Source organism: Delphinus delphis, chromosome 6 (genome assembly GCF_949987515.2).
Source record: "Delphinus delphis chromosome 6, mDelDel1.2, whole genome shotgun sequence".
NCBI classification, from domain to species: domain Eukaryota; kingdom Metazoa; phylum Chordata; class Mammalia; order Artiodactyla; family Delphinidae; genus Delphinus; species Delphinus delphis.
This window is the reverse complement of record NC_082688.1, coordinates 108,337,378-108,356,990: the sequence shown is the minus strand read 5'-3', so window position 1 is coordinate 108,356,990 and position 19,613 is coordinate 108,337,378. Positions and strand designations below refer to the sequence as shown.

At 34.9% G+C, this 19,613-nt stretch overlaps 1 protein-coding gene across 2 annotated transcripts in view; it reads right to left on the bottom strand.

The window, feature by feature from the left end:
* Positions 1 to 383: 383 nt before the first annotated feature.
* The window catches only part of FBXO8 (F-box protein 8), a 39,279-nt gene continuing 20,049 nt past the window's right edge, over positions 384 to 19,613 (bottom strand). The window contains exons 3-5 of one of the 2 annotated variants that reach the window (XM_060015283.1): positions 4,882 to 5,000; positions 2,850 to 3,046; positions 384 to 1,324 (exon numbers count right to left, since the gene is read on the bottom strand). In XM_060015283.1, the coding sequence (XP_059871266.1) occupies positions 1,137 to 1,324; positions 2,850 to 3,046; positions 4,882 to 5,000 (504 nt within the window). In that variant the 3' untranslated portion in view covers positions 384 to 1,136. The remainder of the gene's footprint in view (positions 1,325 to 2,849; positions 3,047 to 4,881; positions 5,001 to 19,613) is intronic. The other variant, XM_060015282.1, reaches the window with a different exon arrangement.

Here is a 19,613-nt window from a genome sequence, read left to right as displayed (position 1 = left end):
CAAAATTATGCACATGTGAAATATATTTAGATATCTGCTTCAGAATCTTAGAAATTGTTTACTACCAGTCTGAAATTCCCTTTGATTTTCAAAAGTTGTTTTGGTTATCTTATGTTTTGTCTTTGAAAATTCTGTAGTACATCGTTCAGTTATAATATCAGGGCTAGATCTGGAAGTCAGGACTACTCACTGTTGTGGCCTCTGCAACAAGCAGGCCTCTCTGCAACAAGAGAGGCCACCACAATGAGAAGCCCGTGCACCACAAGGAAGAGTAGCCCCCACTCACCTCAATTGGAGAAATCCTGTGCACAGCAACGAAGACCCAACACAGCCAAAAATAAATAAATAAAATAAATAAATTTATAAAAAAAAAATTAGGAGAATAGTAAGGTTTGACTACTTCAGATATAAGTTCTAATGACATTTTGTTCTTATGTGTGGAAACAGATTTTAACGTGTTTTCCTATGGTTTAAAGGACTTGAGACTTAACTAACGCAGAAATTTAAAAAATGAAGTGATTAATTTGTTATAAAAATAAGTGCCTGTTTTGCATAGTAACAAATCAATACTCTTTTCAAAGTTCAAAGGAAAGAGAAGCTGGTATTGCTTTCTACTGAAGTCAGATCCAACATTTATGAAGACAGTAATAATTTCATATCAGAATCAAATAAATTTCAGAACTCAGTTTGAGAGAAAAAGGAAAGGCTTTAGTTAAAATCTTTACAATAAAATAATTATGATTATAAATCTTTTTAGTTAAATATGTACACATTACATGGTATTTTAAAAAAGAATGGAAATGAATAAAGTTTTTCAGGCAAATCTAATGCACAAATATACCATCTTTTTTAGAGTATAATGTCAGTTTAACATTCTTAAACAGCTGTGTCAGACAATGGCTCTGCTTTGTGCAAAACATGATAAGCAAAATTAAGAAAAATTCTGCAAAATTCTTTAGTTCCCCAAGGAAATTACTAAAAAAGAAAAGAGTAAAAGAAAAAAAGGTTGTACACTCAAGCTTGATTGTATACAGAGGCTAGAATGACCAGCACTAATGTAACCCCCATATCCTCTAAATAAGTCCTTGGGTAGTTTTAGTTTGAAGTTAAAAGTTAAAGTCCTAGCAATTGTGCTCTTATGCAGCCACATGGCCAATAAGGTAGATGTTGTCATAAAGGTGCCCCACAAAATCTTCACTAATGTTCTGAGCAGCACGGCGGGTATTTCGAATAAATTCTCTTTTTGACATTTTATTCTTCACATGAGGGCTAGTGAGGTCAATGGAAAGTAGAATCAAAGAGTAGCACAGTACATAGACAGCATCTGGAAGGAAAAAGAAACACCTTGAATTACTGGCTGGTTTTTAAACTGTGGTCTCAAAGGCAAAACTGTTCATAATTTCTAAAGCTCAAGATTAGATTATAATTAAACATAATCGCCTGGGCCTTCCCCAGTTTGGTGATGAAAGTCCTGTGTCCTAGGAAACTCCTCTCCTGGGCAAACAGGGATGTCGATCATCCTAACTGAACACCAATTCAGTGAGCATTTTCTTCAAATAGTTTAGGAGTTTATAGTAAAAAGTCATTCTAAATTTAAAAATTTCAGAATTGGCTTTATTTGCCTCTTGCTTTCAAATGTGATATTCCCATTCAACTACCCATTAAATACATTTGTACTGTCAGTATATCTTCCCATTAAAAAAAAAGTCGGGGGGCTTCCCTGGTGGCGCAGTGGTTGAGAGTCCGCCTGCCGATGCAGGGGACAAGGGTTCGTGCCCCGGTCCGGGAAGATCCCACATGCTGCGGAGCGGCTGGGCCCGTGAGCCATGGCCACTGAGCCTGCACGTCCGGAGCCTGTGCTCCTCAACGGGAGAGGCCACAACAGTGAGAGGCCCGCGTACGGCAAAAAAAAAAAAAAAAAAAAAAAGTCGGATGCTTATTTTCAAATGCTTTTACAAAAACCTAATTTAATTAGAAAGCATTTTTAATGACAATAAAATGTATTAACTTGGTACTAGAAAATAAAACGTAAACATCTCACAAGCTTATTAAATTACCCTTGTCATTTAAGATATGTATTTAAAAGGTCTATGGAATTTACATATTAATCTCAAAAGTAAATCTTTAGGGAAAAAATTGCTAAACTTGAGCCCACGCAACAAAAACTTTCTTCTTTATATTGTTCAGGGCAATAGTTGATGTTTACTGTTAAAACAGTAAGAAACCTCATGATACTTGCTACTAGTACTTGCTACTACTATGGTGTTTATTTTTCAGAATATTGCAGTCTTAATAAAGATTGTCTTGCACAAGCATGCTCAACAAATTTCATATGATAGGAAAAGGCTTTGCAATCTCTGTAGTAAGAGAAGCACAACAAGATTTTTTGATATGAAGAGAGAAATAAATCCATATCACATGAAAAAAATACATAGGTGACTCAGGCTATACCATGCCCATATACACATACACACAAACAGTGAAAACTAGTTGTATTAAAAACAAATTTTAGTAGAAAAATTCTAGGTGTTACCTATGTAATATGTGTATTATTAAAAGCTTTAAAAATAATCTCTCAAGTTTTTGATTAGACTAGTAAAAATATCCAATGCTTAAACAAGAATTTTAAAGAATTTATATACCTAAGTCTAACTTTCCTCCTAAAACAGTATATTTACTACATGTAAATAATAGCTATGACAAACTAGTTATTGCTAGAAGCAATAAGACAAGTATTTGTAACTACAAGAAGCATTCTTCCACATAGTGAGAAAAATATCTCATCTACTACTATTTTTACCTAGAGATGGGAATGGGAGAAGGAAGGAATTCACTATATACATTCTTACCAGGACTAAGGCCAAGTTCCCTCATTAAATCAGGGTTACAAGCACAGAATCTATGTGAGAACTTTGTTATAAGTGTTTCAAGATACTCTCCGCGCTCTTCAGGGGCATGGATGTGACGAAAAAATTCTCTCAGTGCATTGGGCAAGAACTGATTTCTAAAATTATGCAGTGTTACAAGGTCATCCAAGACATCTCTCCTAGTAGAAAAAGAAAAAGGTACAGCTTTAGTTAACTTTTCTCTATTAAAAAAATGATGGGAAAAATCACAGATTATTCATTTTTTGGATGAAAATACTTTGTTGATTACCACATCAGCAATCCTACAAAGTATATGTGTCTTAAAATTTTAAAACATCAAAGTATGATTATTTATCAAATTAAGCAATTTAAAAATCTTCATGAATAGAATAACAAAACAAGGTGAAACTAGAAATTCTAACTATAAAATGAATTTTTCAATATTAAAAATGGTAACTTTTTTCAAGTATCTTCTTGGCTAAATCCAAATGACAAACAGAATTCTTTATTTTTTTAATTATGAAAATAAGGAGAATCTTCACTTTCCATACCAATCCACATCACCAGAGGTAACAATTGTTTATGTAGACTTTTTTTAAGTGTCTACATATACCCTATATTGTTCTAGAATTTGCTTTTGCTTGTTTCATATAGTGTATTGTGAGCAGCTTTCTGTGTCTTTACACAAAGATCTAACTCTTTCATTTAAATGGCTCCACAGTAGCGTATCTTATGGATATAAGAATTCTAATGATATAGATTTAGGTTGTTTACAATTTTATAAATATTTGTGTACATATGTGCATATATACTTGTTTTTTATCAATAGCGTTCTAATAGTCACACTTTGTTATAATATGCTTCAGTCCTTACTGAACTCAACTGTGATTATATGACCATGATTATAGAAATCTTAATTTCTACCAGTTGCTTATGGCAGGGATAGGCAAACTACAGCTAGTGGGCCAAATACTACAGCCCACTGCCTGTTTTTATAAATAAAGTTTTACTAGAACACAGCTATACTCACTTGTTTACTTATTGTCTATGTCTGCTTTCATGACACAATGGCATGTGTTATAAGTAGCTGCAATAGAGAGCATATGTCCTTCAAAGCCTAAAATATTCACAGAAATATCTGGTTCTTTAAAGAAAAACTGCTGATCCCTAGGTACCTAGCATTTAAGGACAAAAAGAGTTAATGACACCGTCTTTACGTAAGAAATTTCTTTCAATGACCGATATGCTGAACTATAAACGCCTCAAGGACAGGGATTATATTTTAATCAACTGCATACTGCTACTTCTAGCAAAGTTCCTGGAATATAATAAATACAAATTGTTGTTGAAAAATCCTGAGAAATAAAAAAAAAAGAGAATTACAATGAAAAGACAAACACATTTTTGAGCCGTTCTTTAGATTTCTATGAGATCTATAATTTTTAAAATGGTAGTTCGGTGATGTGACATCAAAATATTTTCACAATATTTTTCTGTCTGTTGATACCCAGAATTCAAGAGTACAAATGAATGACTATCAAGTCAAAACAGCATATGAGGCACTGTCTCTGTAAAGCACGCTATTAAATCACACTTCCGGAATTTTCAAGCTTTTACATGACACTTTTGTGTAGTATGATGCATATATACACACCTTATAGGGTTTGTGTGTATGAGTACTATTTGTCCATTTGATATGTATATGGACAATTTCAAAATTCAGAACTTTTAGTTACCAAACACTTAGATTTTATGTCTAGTTTTGGTCTGCCATCACAAAGATGCTGGACTTCCATTTTGCGTCTGTGCTTGGGCTTTTTTTTTTTACCTTTACAATGGTAAATTCCTCATCAGCTCGCAAGAGAAATGATTTGCAAGGTATAGGAATCTTTTTCCTGTCTTCACTCAATTTTGCAACTAGATGAATGCTACGTAGTACAGTTTTTAAGGTAAAACTTAACTCATTAAAAGCAGTATTTAACTCATGTCTGATGAAAAATTAATTTTTTTTTACCTTTCATCAAGATAGATTCTGAGTTTTTTCCAATTTAGTGTTCTTGTACAGAAGATAAACTTCGCTATTTCCTTTGGTGAATCATCTAGGATGCCCTTGGACATAAAGTAGTTCACTCCCTAAGACAGAAAGACAAGTCTACATAAATAAAATCAGTCTTCCTTTGTAAATTTAACAATTAGGCAACAGCAGAACAATAGCTATAGATTCTTTCCAGCATTAATAGACTGTTTATAGCTTTAACATGCAAAATACAAGCTAGAACTTGAACTGAAACTGTTATTTGTGGTTGATAGTTTACATGCAATGAAAAGTAGGAAATTCAAAGTTAAGACTTCTAAGGACATCCTAATTCAATTTTCTGGCTCAGGTCAGTTAAAACTAACTATCCAGAAATATGACCTAAATTGGGGGTGGGGGGAGTGGGGAAGAACAATTACACAGACTTTAAGAATAAGCCTTACAACAAACACTTCAACTGCCTAATGGAAAACATGATTTCTAAAGCTCAGACATATATTCTAACACACTTTTCAAGGAAATAGCTTCTTGAGAAAAAAGCATTCTCCAAATCAAAGACTAACAGGTTTTTTCTGGAAAGAATAATCATTAAATTTACTTAAAGTAAAAGGAGCAGAGTTCCAGACTGGTTTATGGGTGGTATACACTTTGGCTTCAAGCACTGCTATCAATACATTCTGTAAGAATTTAGCTCCAATGCACACTGAGGTTAAACATAATAAGACAAAACAATTTCAGTGTTTTTCATAGGGTTTACCTTTGAATTTCCTTTTCTCTGCATGCAAAGTTTTCCAGAGAAGCATTACCCGTAAGGTTGTACCCTACTTTAGATTTAAACCACCAACAACAAAATAGCAACAAAAAAATCAAACACTGAAACCAATGTTCTCTCATGTATATGAAGGTCACATTCAAATAAATGCCTTATGTGGATTTGAATGTGCAGTTATTGAAATAAAAGCAGGTGTGTTTATTTCAACTCACAGTTATCCAGATACATGCATTCCCATGAATGCTCATGTCTGGATAATAGCACAATGTGTGCAGTTAATTGGTAGAGAAAATGACATATTATATACACACAACATACTGTTTTCACACATAAATTCCTTCCGCATTTCTTCCCTTTACAAACACTTACATAATGATCAGAAATATTGCATACATTAGGAATTCAAAAAATTGGAAGAATTTTTATAAAAACTCTCATAAATTTTTTATATTACATTTTTTAAGCAATTTGGTACCATGAGGTTATGCTTTTGAAAGGTTATAATAATCTATAAAATGTAATTCAAAGGTAAGGTTTTTATATAAAACTAATTTTATGAGGATAACAGGCTATTAGCAATGTTATCAGATTTTCATAAGAATTTGAAAAGTATAAAAACAATCCTAAAGCACTGATTTTAAAAAGCATATAAAGAGCAGAACGTGAGAACGTGAAACTTTGCCAACTCAGTGGTAAGCCATATTTCAGACTGCACCCTGGATACAAGGCTAGAGCACGTAACATGATCAAGATGAAAAGCCAAAGAACTTGTTTGGAATGAGGCTCTCAGCAATTGTCTGAGGGCGCAGGAACGAGAGAAACAGGAATGCTTGTTCCATCCTTTCCTCCATTCGTTTGAACAATCGAGAGTTGACTGTATATTTAATTGATCTACTCTGCAAAATTAAACCAGGTTTTGATTTTTTTTTCTAAAACTCCTCCATTTAAAAAGCATAACAACATATTAGAAGTATCACCAGTGCGTAATTTTAATCCAAGTGATTCAAAGACAAAGGAATGTCAATTAAGTAGTAATTAATAGGTTCTTTATTCATGCTTACTTGTAAATCAGTATTTAAGAGACACAAAACTAATTCTAACTTACTTTTTAAAAATTTACAAAATGTAAAAAAAAACACTAATGTGATCTGTTAAATAGCATGTAATTCTCTAATTATATGATATATGCCATTGTTAATATGGTTTGATGCTCCTCAGTTGTAAATTAACACTGGCATTTGCCTTATGCAAGCATCATACAATTGTTGGTCATTTCCTTTTTTAACGGAATACATGTTTGAGAATTTAATATGTAACCTCACTTGAGTTCTCCAAAATCAATCAGATGCAGAGGAGTAAGCAGATGGTTTTCAACCCAGTCCTGAAAACCGGCTACACAGGCTTGAAATCAGCCAACACTGCTGGTTTTGAGGAAAGACAGCATCAGTTTCAAGCCCGGGATTCCTTTGGAAAGGAAGATTACTTTAGCAGGGCTTTCAGAGTGAAGAGTAAGGGATGACAAAACAGAAAAGGACATGGGACCGGATTATAATTGTCTTCAATAAGCAAGCTGGCCACCATCCGAATTTCTATCTTGTTTTGTAAAAAGCAATAAAATACGAAAGAAACCATAGCATGACATCTGTTGAATAACTACGTATTTGTTTAATATGTGTATGAGTATTTTTGATTTTTAATAATGTTTTACAAGAATGGTACAGAGGAATCCCTAGATCATATAGCATTAATTATAGTTATTAATCAGAACTAAAACTCTCAGCAGTATATGTGTGTGTTTCTGTGTGTGTACGTGTGTGCATGCACGTGTCTCACAGGCAGAGAGGAAATCATGAACATTAATATTAGCCTATATTAACATAGTTTCCAGAAAAAGGAAGGTTTTAGCTCATTATCATCTACATGATTCACTAAAAAGTGTCCAATTCTGGATGTCACATTTTATGGGGCATACTGACAAATTAGAACTATCTGAATAAAGGAAACCAGGGCCTGATTGGATTGTTGGAGCGTCTAGACTTCATGTTATGTGAGGAAGAGTTGAGGGATACAGGGATATTAGGTCTAAAGATGAAGCTATTTAGGAAAGAAGAAAAGATTAAGGCATTAAGACATCTGAAAAGATTAAGACTTATGACATCTGTGTCACAAGGAAAAAGGAATAAACACTGTGTGTGGTTTGAGTGAAGACCTTAAGCTGCTGAAAGCTATGGAACGTCTTCCCCAAATAATGCACACTGCCAGGTTTACAGTGATAGACACAAGTAGAAGAGTTTTGCTTTAAGAAACTTTTTAAATAATGTCTTTCAAGAGGTCCCTTTCCACAGAGTTATGGGAACTCAAGTCCAAGTAGAAAGCTAGGGGATGAGCAAGGTAAGGAAACTGAGTACAGCCAACTCACTTGAAAAATGTATTCGTATATAGGAGGGAAAAAATGGCAAAATTAAAGTGCAAAAAGATAAGAAAGAGAAGATAACTGGAGCTGCAAGTAGAGAAGAGGAGAGCAGGGGAAAGGAATGAAAACACAGGTGGGGTGTAACATGCTTTCTCAGCCTGGAAGACAGGATAGCGGTACTGGTTTGGAGACAGGTGCTTGAAGAAAATGTTAAAAGACAAAAACAGAGTGCATGTCGGTTTTCTTTTTAGGGAGGATGAGCCATCTGGAGAGAGTTGAAAAAGAGAGCTGGCTTGGCTCCTTGAGCAAAATGGTAAAAATTTCTACCAACAGTGATGCAGGGTATAACAGGGAATCCACTAGGAATAAAGAAAAGGAGGGCCAAGCAGCAATGAAAACCCAGGAGAAGTTAAGGTGAATTCATCTCATCTCATGCTACGGTTTTCTTTAATAGAACTCATGCTGTCAGTGATTCAAATACAAAAAAAATCAAGAAATTCTGTAAAGCATTCTCTATGGATTATGTCACTAAAAATTGTTATGCAAATGACAGCACCAAGACTTAAACACTCCAATTAAAGCGGTAAGCTGTTTAGACACAATGTTTATTTAGGTGGCAAACACAAATAATTCAAGAAAACATATGCAAATAGCTAAAGCCAAGATTAAGAAGGAACTCAGAGTGAAGAAAAGGATGTGTTGGAGCTCAGTCCCCTACCTAATGTATCTCTCCATTTGCTTACTATGATAAGAATGGCTCCTTTCACACAGCAATTCCTGTTTTTATATCTACTTTCTTATCTTTTATTATATAAATACCCATGTTTTTCTCTCCTCTTTTAATAAAACCTATTTTTTGGAATCAAATCATTATTATTTGTACTTCAAAAGTAAAATCTACCATATATATGTTCAGAACCAAAAAATATGTATTTGGGGACAAAGTGAATTCTAGTAAGCTAGGCATGCAAAGTACTGACTTCCGCTGTGAAGCTAAAACTGCTCTTAATAAAAAAGTCTTAATTTTTTTTTTTTTAAGTGCTGACTACTAGTACTGAAAGTACTGGCAACTGGCCCAGACACTTGGCAGACACACTGTGTAACAGTTGGTATCAATAAAAGAAATCACTAATAAAACAAAACTGACATGCTAGGGAGTACCCTTAATTTGTTTCCCTAAAGAACAACTTAGGAAAGAAATTTAGTTTAAAAAAATTTGCTTTAGCTAGTTTTGTTCAAATTTGCCGTTGTATAAAATGTAAAAATCAAGTATCATGGCTACTGCTGTTCAGGTAATAAATCTGTCCTTTGAACATTATACAATAGAAAGCGAACTGGACACTGCATTTAATTTTCTTTTTAAAAGGACATTTGAAAACTTTTAGAATAACTATCCTTAAATTTTAACAATAAATATTTATAAAACAAAATACTTCAATCTAGATTTCTAATCTATTAATATTCAAGTATACATTTTAACCACAGTGAAATGAACAATTGAAATGTAACATTTTCGTACTAAAAATACTGTAAAAATAAGATACAATATATATTGTGAAAGCTTTTATTTTAAAATCTTAATTATTTCTAAAAAGTTAGCACATTAGAGTGCAGCCCTCTACAGGTCAGAGTACTCCCATTGTCTTGTTTGATAATAGCAGCAGCAGTGGTTAAGATGACATCTCTAATACTATTTCTCCTTTTTATAGTGCTAGCAGAATTGCTAATGAAAACGTAAAACCTATTAATTTTTATCCAGTCCAGCAGTTCTCACTCTTCCTATTTAATTAGAGAACATGTGCTCTACAGTTAGAGGAAAAAACACATAGACCTTGAATAGGTGAAATTCTTCTAGGGATACGTATTCTGCAAATTTAAAAAAAATCAACACCTTGCTTTTTAGCTGAAGTGAAATAAATGCAGAAGATTACTTAATGAGAAAGGTTAAGACTAGGTATCTATGCTTTTACGCTGTCATTTCATTCTGCCCACTAAGCTTTACCATGCAACTCTCCTATGTATATAACACTGACCTTCAGCACACAACTTCAGAAATGTCACACAATACTTTTATTCATGGTAATTTTATTCATGGGAATTTACTCTAATTATTCCTAATCTAGTCACTAGATTGAAAAAACTAAAGCAAAAACTATGCCCAAGTTTTTTAAGTCATCTACGTAGAAAGATTATTTTATAAGAGTAATAAGTAATGCTTTCCTCTGACTGAGGTACCCACAACTAGGCTATTCACTGGAAGGTTCTATGTGACTTATAACTAAGAGGAAAAGGGGGGTAATAAATGTTGGGAAAGATACGTAAAGATAATGTTGATGTCAGCTTCAAATCTGAGCTGCAGATTTCAGTCTTGTCAGTTCCCTGGGAAGAACAGAGCGCACACGCTGTCCACACTTACATGGAGAAGTGACAGTTGTGGAGAGAAGAGAGAGGGCCCATGTAGCCAGTTCCCTCTGATTCACTTACTGAAATTGGTCAGAACACCACATTCTATCTGGAGGATAATGAAAAGTCATGAGCATGGACTGAAGTCAGCTTATTCATGGACCTGTTTGCATTGGCAAGACTTTCAGCTTCCAAGAACAATTTATGGAAGGCTGTTCGTACGTGAAAGTGCACAATGCTGAGGAATTGCTAAGAACAGTCACACATACGCCGTAAATTATTTGTAGCTAGAAGATGTCAATAGGAAACTCACAAAAAGGAGGGATAGTTCAAAAAAAAAAATCAAAAGAAAAATGGAAAATCATCTCTAATGGAGTCCAGGAAAAATGGAGGAGAGGCGTGGGACAGATCTTCTGTTTCTTTTTCATAGGAGAGAAGGCAACGACATCGGACAAAATAACATGAACTTCATCATCTAAGGTTTCAAATAACAATAAAAAGTCCCTACTAATTGGTTCTAATAGCCTCAAGCAGAAAACGAGCCATGTCTGTGAGTTCTAACAGTCTCCAAGGAGTCACACCCATAACTGGGCTAGATCACTGCATGAAGATAATGTTACTTGTGATAAATTACTACTAATAATTAAATATAGCAATCATTATTACAATTAGTATTGACAATTGCTGGTAGGTGATGTAAGCTTCTAGAAAAAGCCCCATCTCTAATCTGTCTGTAAATTAGAAAAACACAGCATCCTAATCAAAATATGGAGATAAAACTCTATTAGGTTAAGGTATGATAAATAACACTTCAAACTAATGATAAAGTGACACACTTGAGCACAAATGTTAGTTTAGAATTCCCACTTTATAAAAACCACACACAAATATTGCATTTGTAATATGTGCATTTATAGATATACACATACATATCTACATATATGGCTATTTAAATGACTGACTCTACTTTGATAAATAAATAAAAATTACAATTTTATCATGTTACCTAAATTCTAGAATGTACATTTATAAGTATGTTTTAACAGCTCTGAATCAATTTTTAAATAAACAAAATTCTTTTTAAGTGTTCTCCTAACAGAACATATACTTTCAAACGGAGGTTAAAATTAAAAAATTTTTTAAAAGCCCAAATCTTAATAGTAGGCAAGCAGAGAAGTTAGGATTTAAATGGTAGTTTCACTGCCAACACATGTGCATACTTCTTCATGTAATTAAAGTATCTGTTCATCCTACCACCATTTCAGCCAAGACACATTTTAACTTGAACATAATTTTGGACCTCGATTTATTGCTTAAAATGTCTTCAAGAAGATTAAACCAAACAGTACCACTGAACTAAAAAGTTATTGTATATGCAAAGATTGCTCATCACATGTCAGAAAATGAAATTAAAGGCAAAGTGTATCACCATCTAAAGCTAGAAGATGTTGTTGTGACTGATACATACTTCATGAAGGACCATTACTCAGGTGTCAAATATGTATTTACTACAATCCAAAAGTTCCAGGAGAGGAAGAACCTCCAAGCCTAGAGCAGTGCCTTCTCCTGTGTGTGGTGTGTGTAGCTCTACTTCTATTATAAATATAAGACTACATTTTAGTGAGCACTTAGAAGCACTAAGCATTTAACACATATAATTTCATTAAATTTTCACAACACTACCATGATATAGGTACTATTATTGTCCCCATTTTTTTTTTTTTGGTCACGCCGTGCAACTTGTGGTATCTTAGTTCCCAACCAGGGATTGAACCTGGGCTCTTGGCAGTGAGAGCTCAGAGTCCTAACCACTGGACTGCCAGAGAATTCCCCTATTGTCCCCATTTTAGAGATGGGGAAACTGAAGCATGGAGAGTGTAAATAATTTGCCCAAGGTCAAAGTCATATAACTAGCAAGTGGAGAGATAATAAGTATCTGTTGAATGAATATTTGAATCTCTCTGTATAAAGCTTCCAGATGACTTTCAAGAGAAGCTGTAGATTTGTAAGGATTATATAATTCAAATAGGGGAAAAAAGAGAAAATAATAACATAAGAAAAAAATAACATAAAAACCTATGAGTTGGACCAGTACACTGTAAATGCCTCAAATTATAAACCCCCAAAGGTCGAAGCAACCATTCCAAAAATAAAAAGCAACATGTCATTCTAATGATATATTTAACTGCTAATAAGTGATTCAGAAAGATGTTAAGACTTTGATTATAAAGAAGGCATCTCTAAAAACTTTGATACGAAAGAAAAAAAGGTTACATAATCTTATGGATAAATGTACACTATGATTAGTTGGTCAAAAAATTGCATTTAATGTAGTGTTTCCTTCGAACTTCCATATTTCAAAGCTGTAATTAAATTGATGGATGCTGTACAAGTGATGACCTCCAATAATTGAGGAAATATTGTCTTTTCAATTACTGAAAAAAAGCACTCATTGTGACACTGGTAGCAGCAATTTCAAATTCAGGAAAGAGATGTAGGAGAGACAACTACCTTGGACATTAAAGCTGAGAACTTAAATCTAGAAAGTGATGTCAAGTTTCACTGAAAATGTGGTCACATCGATAAAGAAGAACATGGTGGAGGTGCCAAGGTGGTCAGAGAGGGTAAAGTAAGGAAACAAAAGGCAAACAGATTTTTCTTTGAAATGTACTTAAAATATTAATACAATACTGCAAAGTCTCTAGGTACACTTATCTAAATGTGTAACAAAACTCATACAAAGAAAAAATCTTGCTCATTTTAGCATTTCACATTTTTAAATTTGTAGTATGAGGGTTGTGGTGCTAAGATATTACAAAAAAATATTCTAATTTTATTCTTTCCTCTAGACCAAAGTCCTAGATCAGTACATTGTGCACTAATTTCAGTATGCTTTTACCCCAGACAATTTACACTTAAATGAGGTAGCAAATTCGTATTTCCTATAACAGACTTAGGAAAACAGAATCAAAACCCATCAGGTGGTTTGAGTGATGAATAAACTATGGAATACTCCAGGCCTGAATCTTTTTCATTAGATACAGACTAGCAAGCAGCCTGGGAAACTGATTCTCTTTGAAGCTTCTGAAAGGTTTATACTGAGTCTACCAGTGTCTTTCTATGGACTGATTCTAAACCACATGCTGGAATGCCTCTTGCAGACAAGGAAGGGTAAGGGAGGGTGACCACAGATATAGCATGGTCAGGGCAGAGTGTAAAATAAAGTTGATCTCATAGACACAGGATAAAGTTTTCTTCTTAATCATAAAATCAACACACAACAGATCAGATTGAAACAGACAGAAACATACATCCATATATACCCACACATACATCATGTTGCCCTGAAGAGAGTTAATGGCCTCTAGTTTAGTATGACTTGACCAGCTGTACCTGGATGAAGGTTATTAACTTATCGAGAGGATAATATTCAGTGTCTCAGAGGCATAATTTTGCCCTTTGACACTAAGGATGATCAAGGTAAAGGGACTTTGCCGATGAACGTGAGTGTTTTAGGTCTTCGGGGTAAATAATCTTTATAGAGGAGAAGCTACATTTGGTGAGGGACTCGTCTCATTGTCAACTAGCTCTTTTTACTCTAAACTCTCATCAGCAATCTAGAGATAAAATTAACTTGCTAATGAGAATTAGCGATGCTTATTTTTATGAACAAATTTTTGTTCAGGATTTCATATCAAACTCCTACGAGTTTGGGTAACAGCAGTGATGATGATGATGATGATGATGATGATGATGATGATGCAGCGTTAGGATGTTTTGATTACAAACATAGGAACCTCAATTCAAAAAAAGTACAGGGATTTATTACCTTGTATAAGGAATCCCATCTACTAAGGCTCCAGGTTTTTAGGCTCACACTTGGCATCATGGGACCCAATTCTTTCCTTCCAACGTGCTATTCTTGGTGTGTTGTTAACAACCTGCATGGCTTCAGGGTGGCCGCAGGTGTTCCTGTCACTGCATCCTTATATACCGATGGCCAGAACTGTGCGTGTGCATATACAGTACTCTTTTGTCACAGGGTCTGTGTCACAGGTCAGAACTGGATTACATGGATGTCATGGAAGCCAAGGGGAATGGAAGTAACATGATTAGCTTGGGATAATCTATATTTAGCTCTTGAGGAATGAAGCCAGCCTCTCAGCTGGTCGAGATTCTTTATCTAGTGATGGGATTTAAACCCTGCCCCTACAGGACTACTGTGATTTTTCAACAATAACTTTCACAGTTGAATATAATGGAATTAGAAGAACTCTAGACATCTCCCGAGTTCCACTTGTATCCTTTTGTTTTTCCACACTGTGTAGCGGTAACTATTTCCTTCTGGTAATCAGGCTCAGCCACTTCAACCACAACATAATTATCTACCCTCATACCTTTTTAATTTTTTCCTTTTGGTCTGTTTGCTCAGTGGCAGGAGGACTAAAATGGCAAGAAGGTAGCCTCCGCCAGCAGTTTGAATTGTTGTGCCTCTGGTGTCAATATTCCTGCCTTGAGCATTAAGGTGTCCAAACCAGCAGAGCCGCAGAAATAAGGGAAGCAAAATCACACATTTTTCAAGTGGCTCACTAGTGAAAATAGTGTTGCAGATGCTTGGATGCCTTCCCAAAGGCCGTTTCACTCCTTCACCGCTTCTACCGTATCAGCCACAGTTGCTAAATCATGTTAAGTCTAAGCCAATCACATAACCCTTCTATCCTGTTTTCTACTGGTCTACGGGTGTTCATGTGATTCAGTTCTCGTGAACTGAAGGCTCCCGAAAAGAATTTTTTCTCTCTAATAAGCATAAGGAATTTGAGGAGGGAGTTTGCCCCCTTTCTTTGTGCTGAGGGTACTTTCATATGAGAATGTGGTATCTTGAGTAGTGGCAGCTACTTTGTTATCAAGAGAGGGCAAAAGTCAACACACTGAGGTCCCACGATGAGATCACTGTTTCACTGAAATAACTCTGGGATACCCATTCTGGGTGTCTTCTGAAGTAAATAAATTTATATGGTTTAAGCCATTATTAGGCTCTTTGTTCTTTCAAGCCAAAAACACCCTAGATGAAACATACAGGGAAGGTGGGTACTATAGGTAGCAGATCATACTGAGTGGAGCAGCCTGGTGCAGGGCACTGAGGACCCAATTATCCCTATATATTTTTTATTTTTTAATTTTTTGTAACATCTTTATTGGAGTATAATTGCTTTACAATGGTGTGTTAGTTTCTGCTGTATAACGAAGTGAATCAGCTATACATATACATACATCCCCATATCTCCTCCCTCTTGCATCTCCCTCCCACCCCTCTAGGTAGATACAAAGCACCGAGCTGATCTCCCTGTGCTATGCGGCTGCTTCCCACTAGCTATCTGTTTTACATTTGGTAGTGTATATAATAAGTCCATGCTACTCTCTCACTTCGTCCCAGCTTACCCTTCCCGCTCCCCGTGACCTCAAGTCCATTCTCTATGTCTCTGTCTTTATTCTTGTCCTGTCCCTAAGTTCTTCAGAACAATTTTTTTTTTAGATTCCATATATATGTTAGCATACAGTATTTGTTTTCCTCTTTCTGACTTACTTCACTCTGTATGACAGTCTCTAGGTCCATCCACCTCGCTACAAATAACTCAATTTCATTTCCTTTTATGGCTGAGTAATATTCCATTGTATATATGTGCCACATCTTCTTTATCCATTCATTTGTTGTTGGACACTTAGGTTGCTTCCATGTCCTGGCTATTGTAAATAGAGCTGCAATGAACACTGTGGTACATGACTCTTGTTGAATTATGGTTTTCTCAGGGTATATGCCCAGTAGTGGGATTGCTGGGTCGTATGGTAGTTCTATTTTCAGTTTTTTAAGGAACCATACTGTTCTCCATAGTGGCTGTATCAATTTAAATTCCCACCAACAGTCCCAAGAGGGTTCCCTTTTCTCCACACCCTTTCCAGCATTTATTGTTTGTAGACTTTTTGATGATGGCCCTTCTGACCGGTGTGAGGTGATACCTCATTGTAGTTTTGATTTGCATTTCTCTAATGATTAGTGATGTTGAGCATCCTTTCATGTGTTTGTTGGCAGTCTGTATATCTTCTTTGGAGAAATGTCTGTTTAGGTCTTCTGCCCATTTTTGGATTGGGTTGTTTGTTTTTTGATATTGAGCTGCATGAGCTGCTTGTATATTTTGGAGATTAATTCTTTGTCAGTTGCTTCATTTGCAAATATTTTCTCCCATTCTGAGTGTTGTCATTTCATCTTGTTGATGGTTTCCTTTGCTGTGCAAAAGCTTTTAAGTTTCATTAGGTCCCATTTGTTTATTTTTGTTTTTATTTCCACTTCTCTAGGAGGTGGGTCAAAAAGGATCTTGCTGTGATTTATGTCATAGAGTGTGCTGCCTATGTTTTCCTCTAAGAGTTTTATAATGTCTGGCCTTACATTTAGGTCCTAGATATATTTTAGTTTATAATATAGCTAAGAACTTAGGCATTCTCTCTTTCTTCATGCTATGAGGCACTGTTCAAAGTACACCCATTTTATTGTCAACCTGGCTCAGGTTCTACTACCTACAGTTTAAGTTTATTCCTGAGAGACTGATCTAATTTCGGTGAAAGATAAAGTCAAATTTCTAGACCTGTAGAACTAAGGATAAAACCTCAAAAGGCTGTACGTTTGCCGAACTAAAAAGCATCTAGCGGCCTGTCAACCTTCCCTGGGAATACTCCTGTGCTTCAGGAGACGTAATAGAGTTAGTGTAGAGAACGAGATACCAAGAATATAATGATGAATGATCTGTTCCAAGTTATTTGACACGGATACTTAATCAATGTCTACATGTAGTTACTTGAATACAATATTGTTATCAGGTTTGTTGTCCTACTCTTACTTTCCAAACTAACGTTTTCCTTAAACATGTTAGACTACAATCAAAATACAGAACATGAATAAAGCTCTTGGTTGTCAAGACTCAACTCTGTTTTATTTTATCTTTTTGTAATTAATACTCTCAGACCAAAGGAAAGAGAACAAATAATTACAGATCCATAGACTTCCAATAAAAAAGAAGATTACAGGTAAAATAAACATCAGGTAGCTGTCAGTGAACAACAGGATATTTCAATCATTCAAGCCAGGTGTCTATTCATTTAAGAACACATATTCATTTACACATAGAAAGACTGCAGATAATCTACACTAGCGTATCTCAGAATGTGTTCCCTGGAATGTTACTTTATACTCCCCCCACCCCACCCACCTGCCAAAAAGACACTATGTCAAATAAACCTGCATAATACGGCGTACAATACCCTCCTCTTAGATATTCACAATGTGCATCAGTATATTAGAGGCTTTGACAGGTTATTCTGTAAATGAGCCAACTAATCACAACCTATCATGGTGAAATTTATTAGACTTGGGAAATCCTTTGACTATGTCCATTATCCTGTGGAATAATTATTACAAAGAATACATTTGGGAAATGTGTAAATTCTGATGATATCAGGGTTTTGTATCTCCAGGAACAAAAGTTATTTTTCATCATTGTTTCTATGCTATGAAGTAATGGCAATGAACATTTTGCTGCAGTATACTGGAGCAAAAAGTTAAGATTTAATATATGAGATATTGTAAAATCTGAGTATAAACACCTGAGTTCTTTTCTATAATGGAAAACTCCTCCAAATTTCCTGTTTATATTTTAGCTGGTCCAACAACAAAAAGAAGATGATATCTCAAAAATAGTTTGTGCATACATTTCCATCTAAAACACATGCTTAGGTCAAATTTAAAATGTTTCTTCTAATAGATTCTATTCCAGATCAATCTAATAGAATGCATACGATTGTATGCATGTGGGTCTTTCTATATGAACACAGGAAAAATGTGCTTACACAGTTTAAAAAAAGACTTCTTTTACCTGACCCCAATGAGGATATAATTTTAAAAATTTAAAAACATATTTATAGAAATATGAATAAAAATAAACCTATAATATAAAGTTAAACCACATTCACTACCAATTTCAGAAACTCCAGTTTTAAAAATAACTATGTCAAGAAAAAGTTTAATACTAAATGGAGCACAGGGAATATACCTTACTGGTTGATAAGTAAAATTACTTTATTGTAATACTGCTGTGGAATAAAATCACACACGTAACTTGTACATGCAGGGGAAATACAGCCTAATGTAAACAGATGGTTTTTAGCACATTCCTTTACTAGAATGTGGTCACCTGCCACAAAGTACACAAGCTCATGCATAAGATCAAGACTTTACATACAGCTGAGATCACAACGTCATGCATATAACAGCAGCGTGCTAGACAATCGTACCACAAACTGTGCGGAAGTTCTCCCCCACCCCATAAGCCACTGCCAGCAGCTGCTGTGGAGTTTGGTTACCCATATCCGTGACATGAACGATGTCCTTTGGAGAATCTCGTTCCCTGTGGCTGTAAGTATTCTTATTTTTATAATATTTTAATGATGCTTGCTATCAAAATGTTAAGTACAGAACTAGAAATTATGGAAAAGTAGACTTGTTACAATACTGAACAATTATATACATCTTATCTCAGGTACTTAAAATAAACACCACTTACATTTAAACATATCATCAAAAATAATTTACTTCTCAGGCTTAAATGAACCCAAATAACACATCTGATGACAGCGTTCCAGTGAAGGGGGAAAAAAAAATCAACCTCCATAAAGTATTTCCTGACTGCTAGCACTAAAAAATCATGGCAAGAGTCATTCTAAGACCTGGCTAAAGTATGACTCATTGTAGGTAAGTTCTATATAAAAACACCTATTAGAATAATCTTTCAATTATATTTTGGTTGGATAAACAACCAAATTGATATTGATTATTTATTAGTCAATGAAAGCAAGTGTGGAATAGTTATCAAAATACTTCTCATTTCCCTGCACCTACAAGTGTACTTCAATGTCCTTCCACGCCTATTTATGTCCTAAGTATATTCTGGTAAAGAGAGAATTCTATTTTGTTATTAGGCGACAGCTGCTTGCTGAGTTACTGATGTTCATAAAAGCGTAGAAGCAGAATTCTGGAACCAAAAGTCACTTTGAATGGTTCAGTTCCATGCCGCCTGG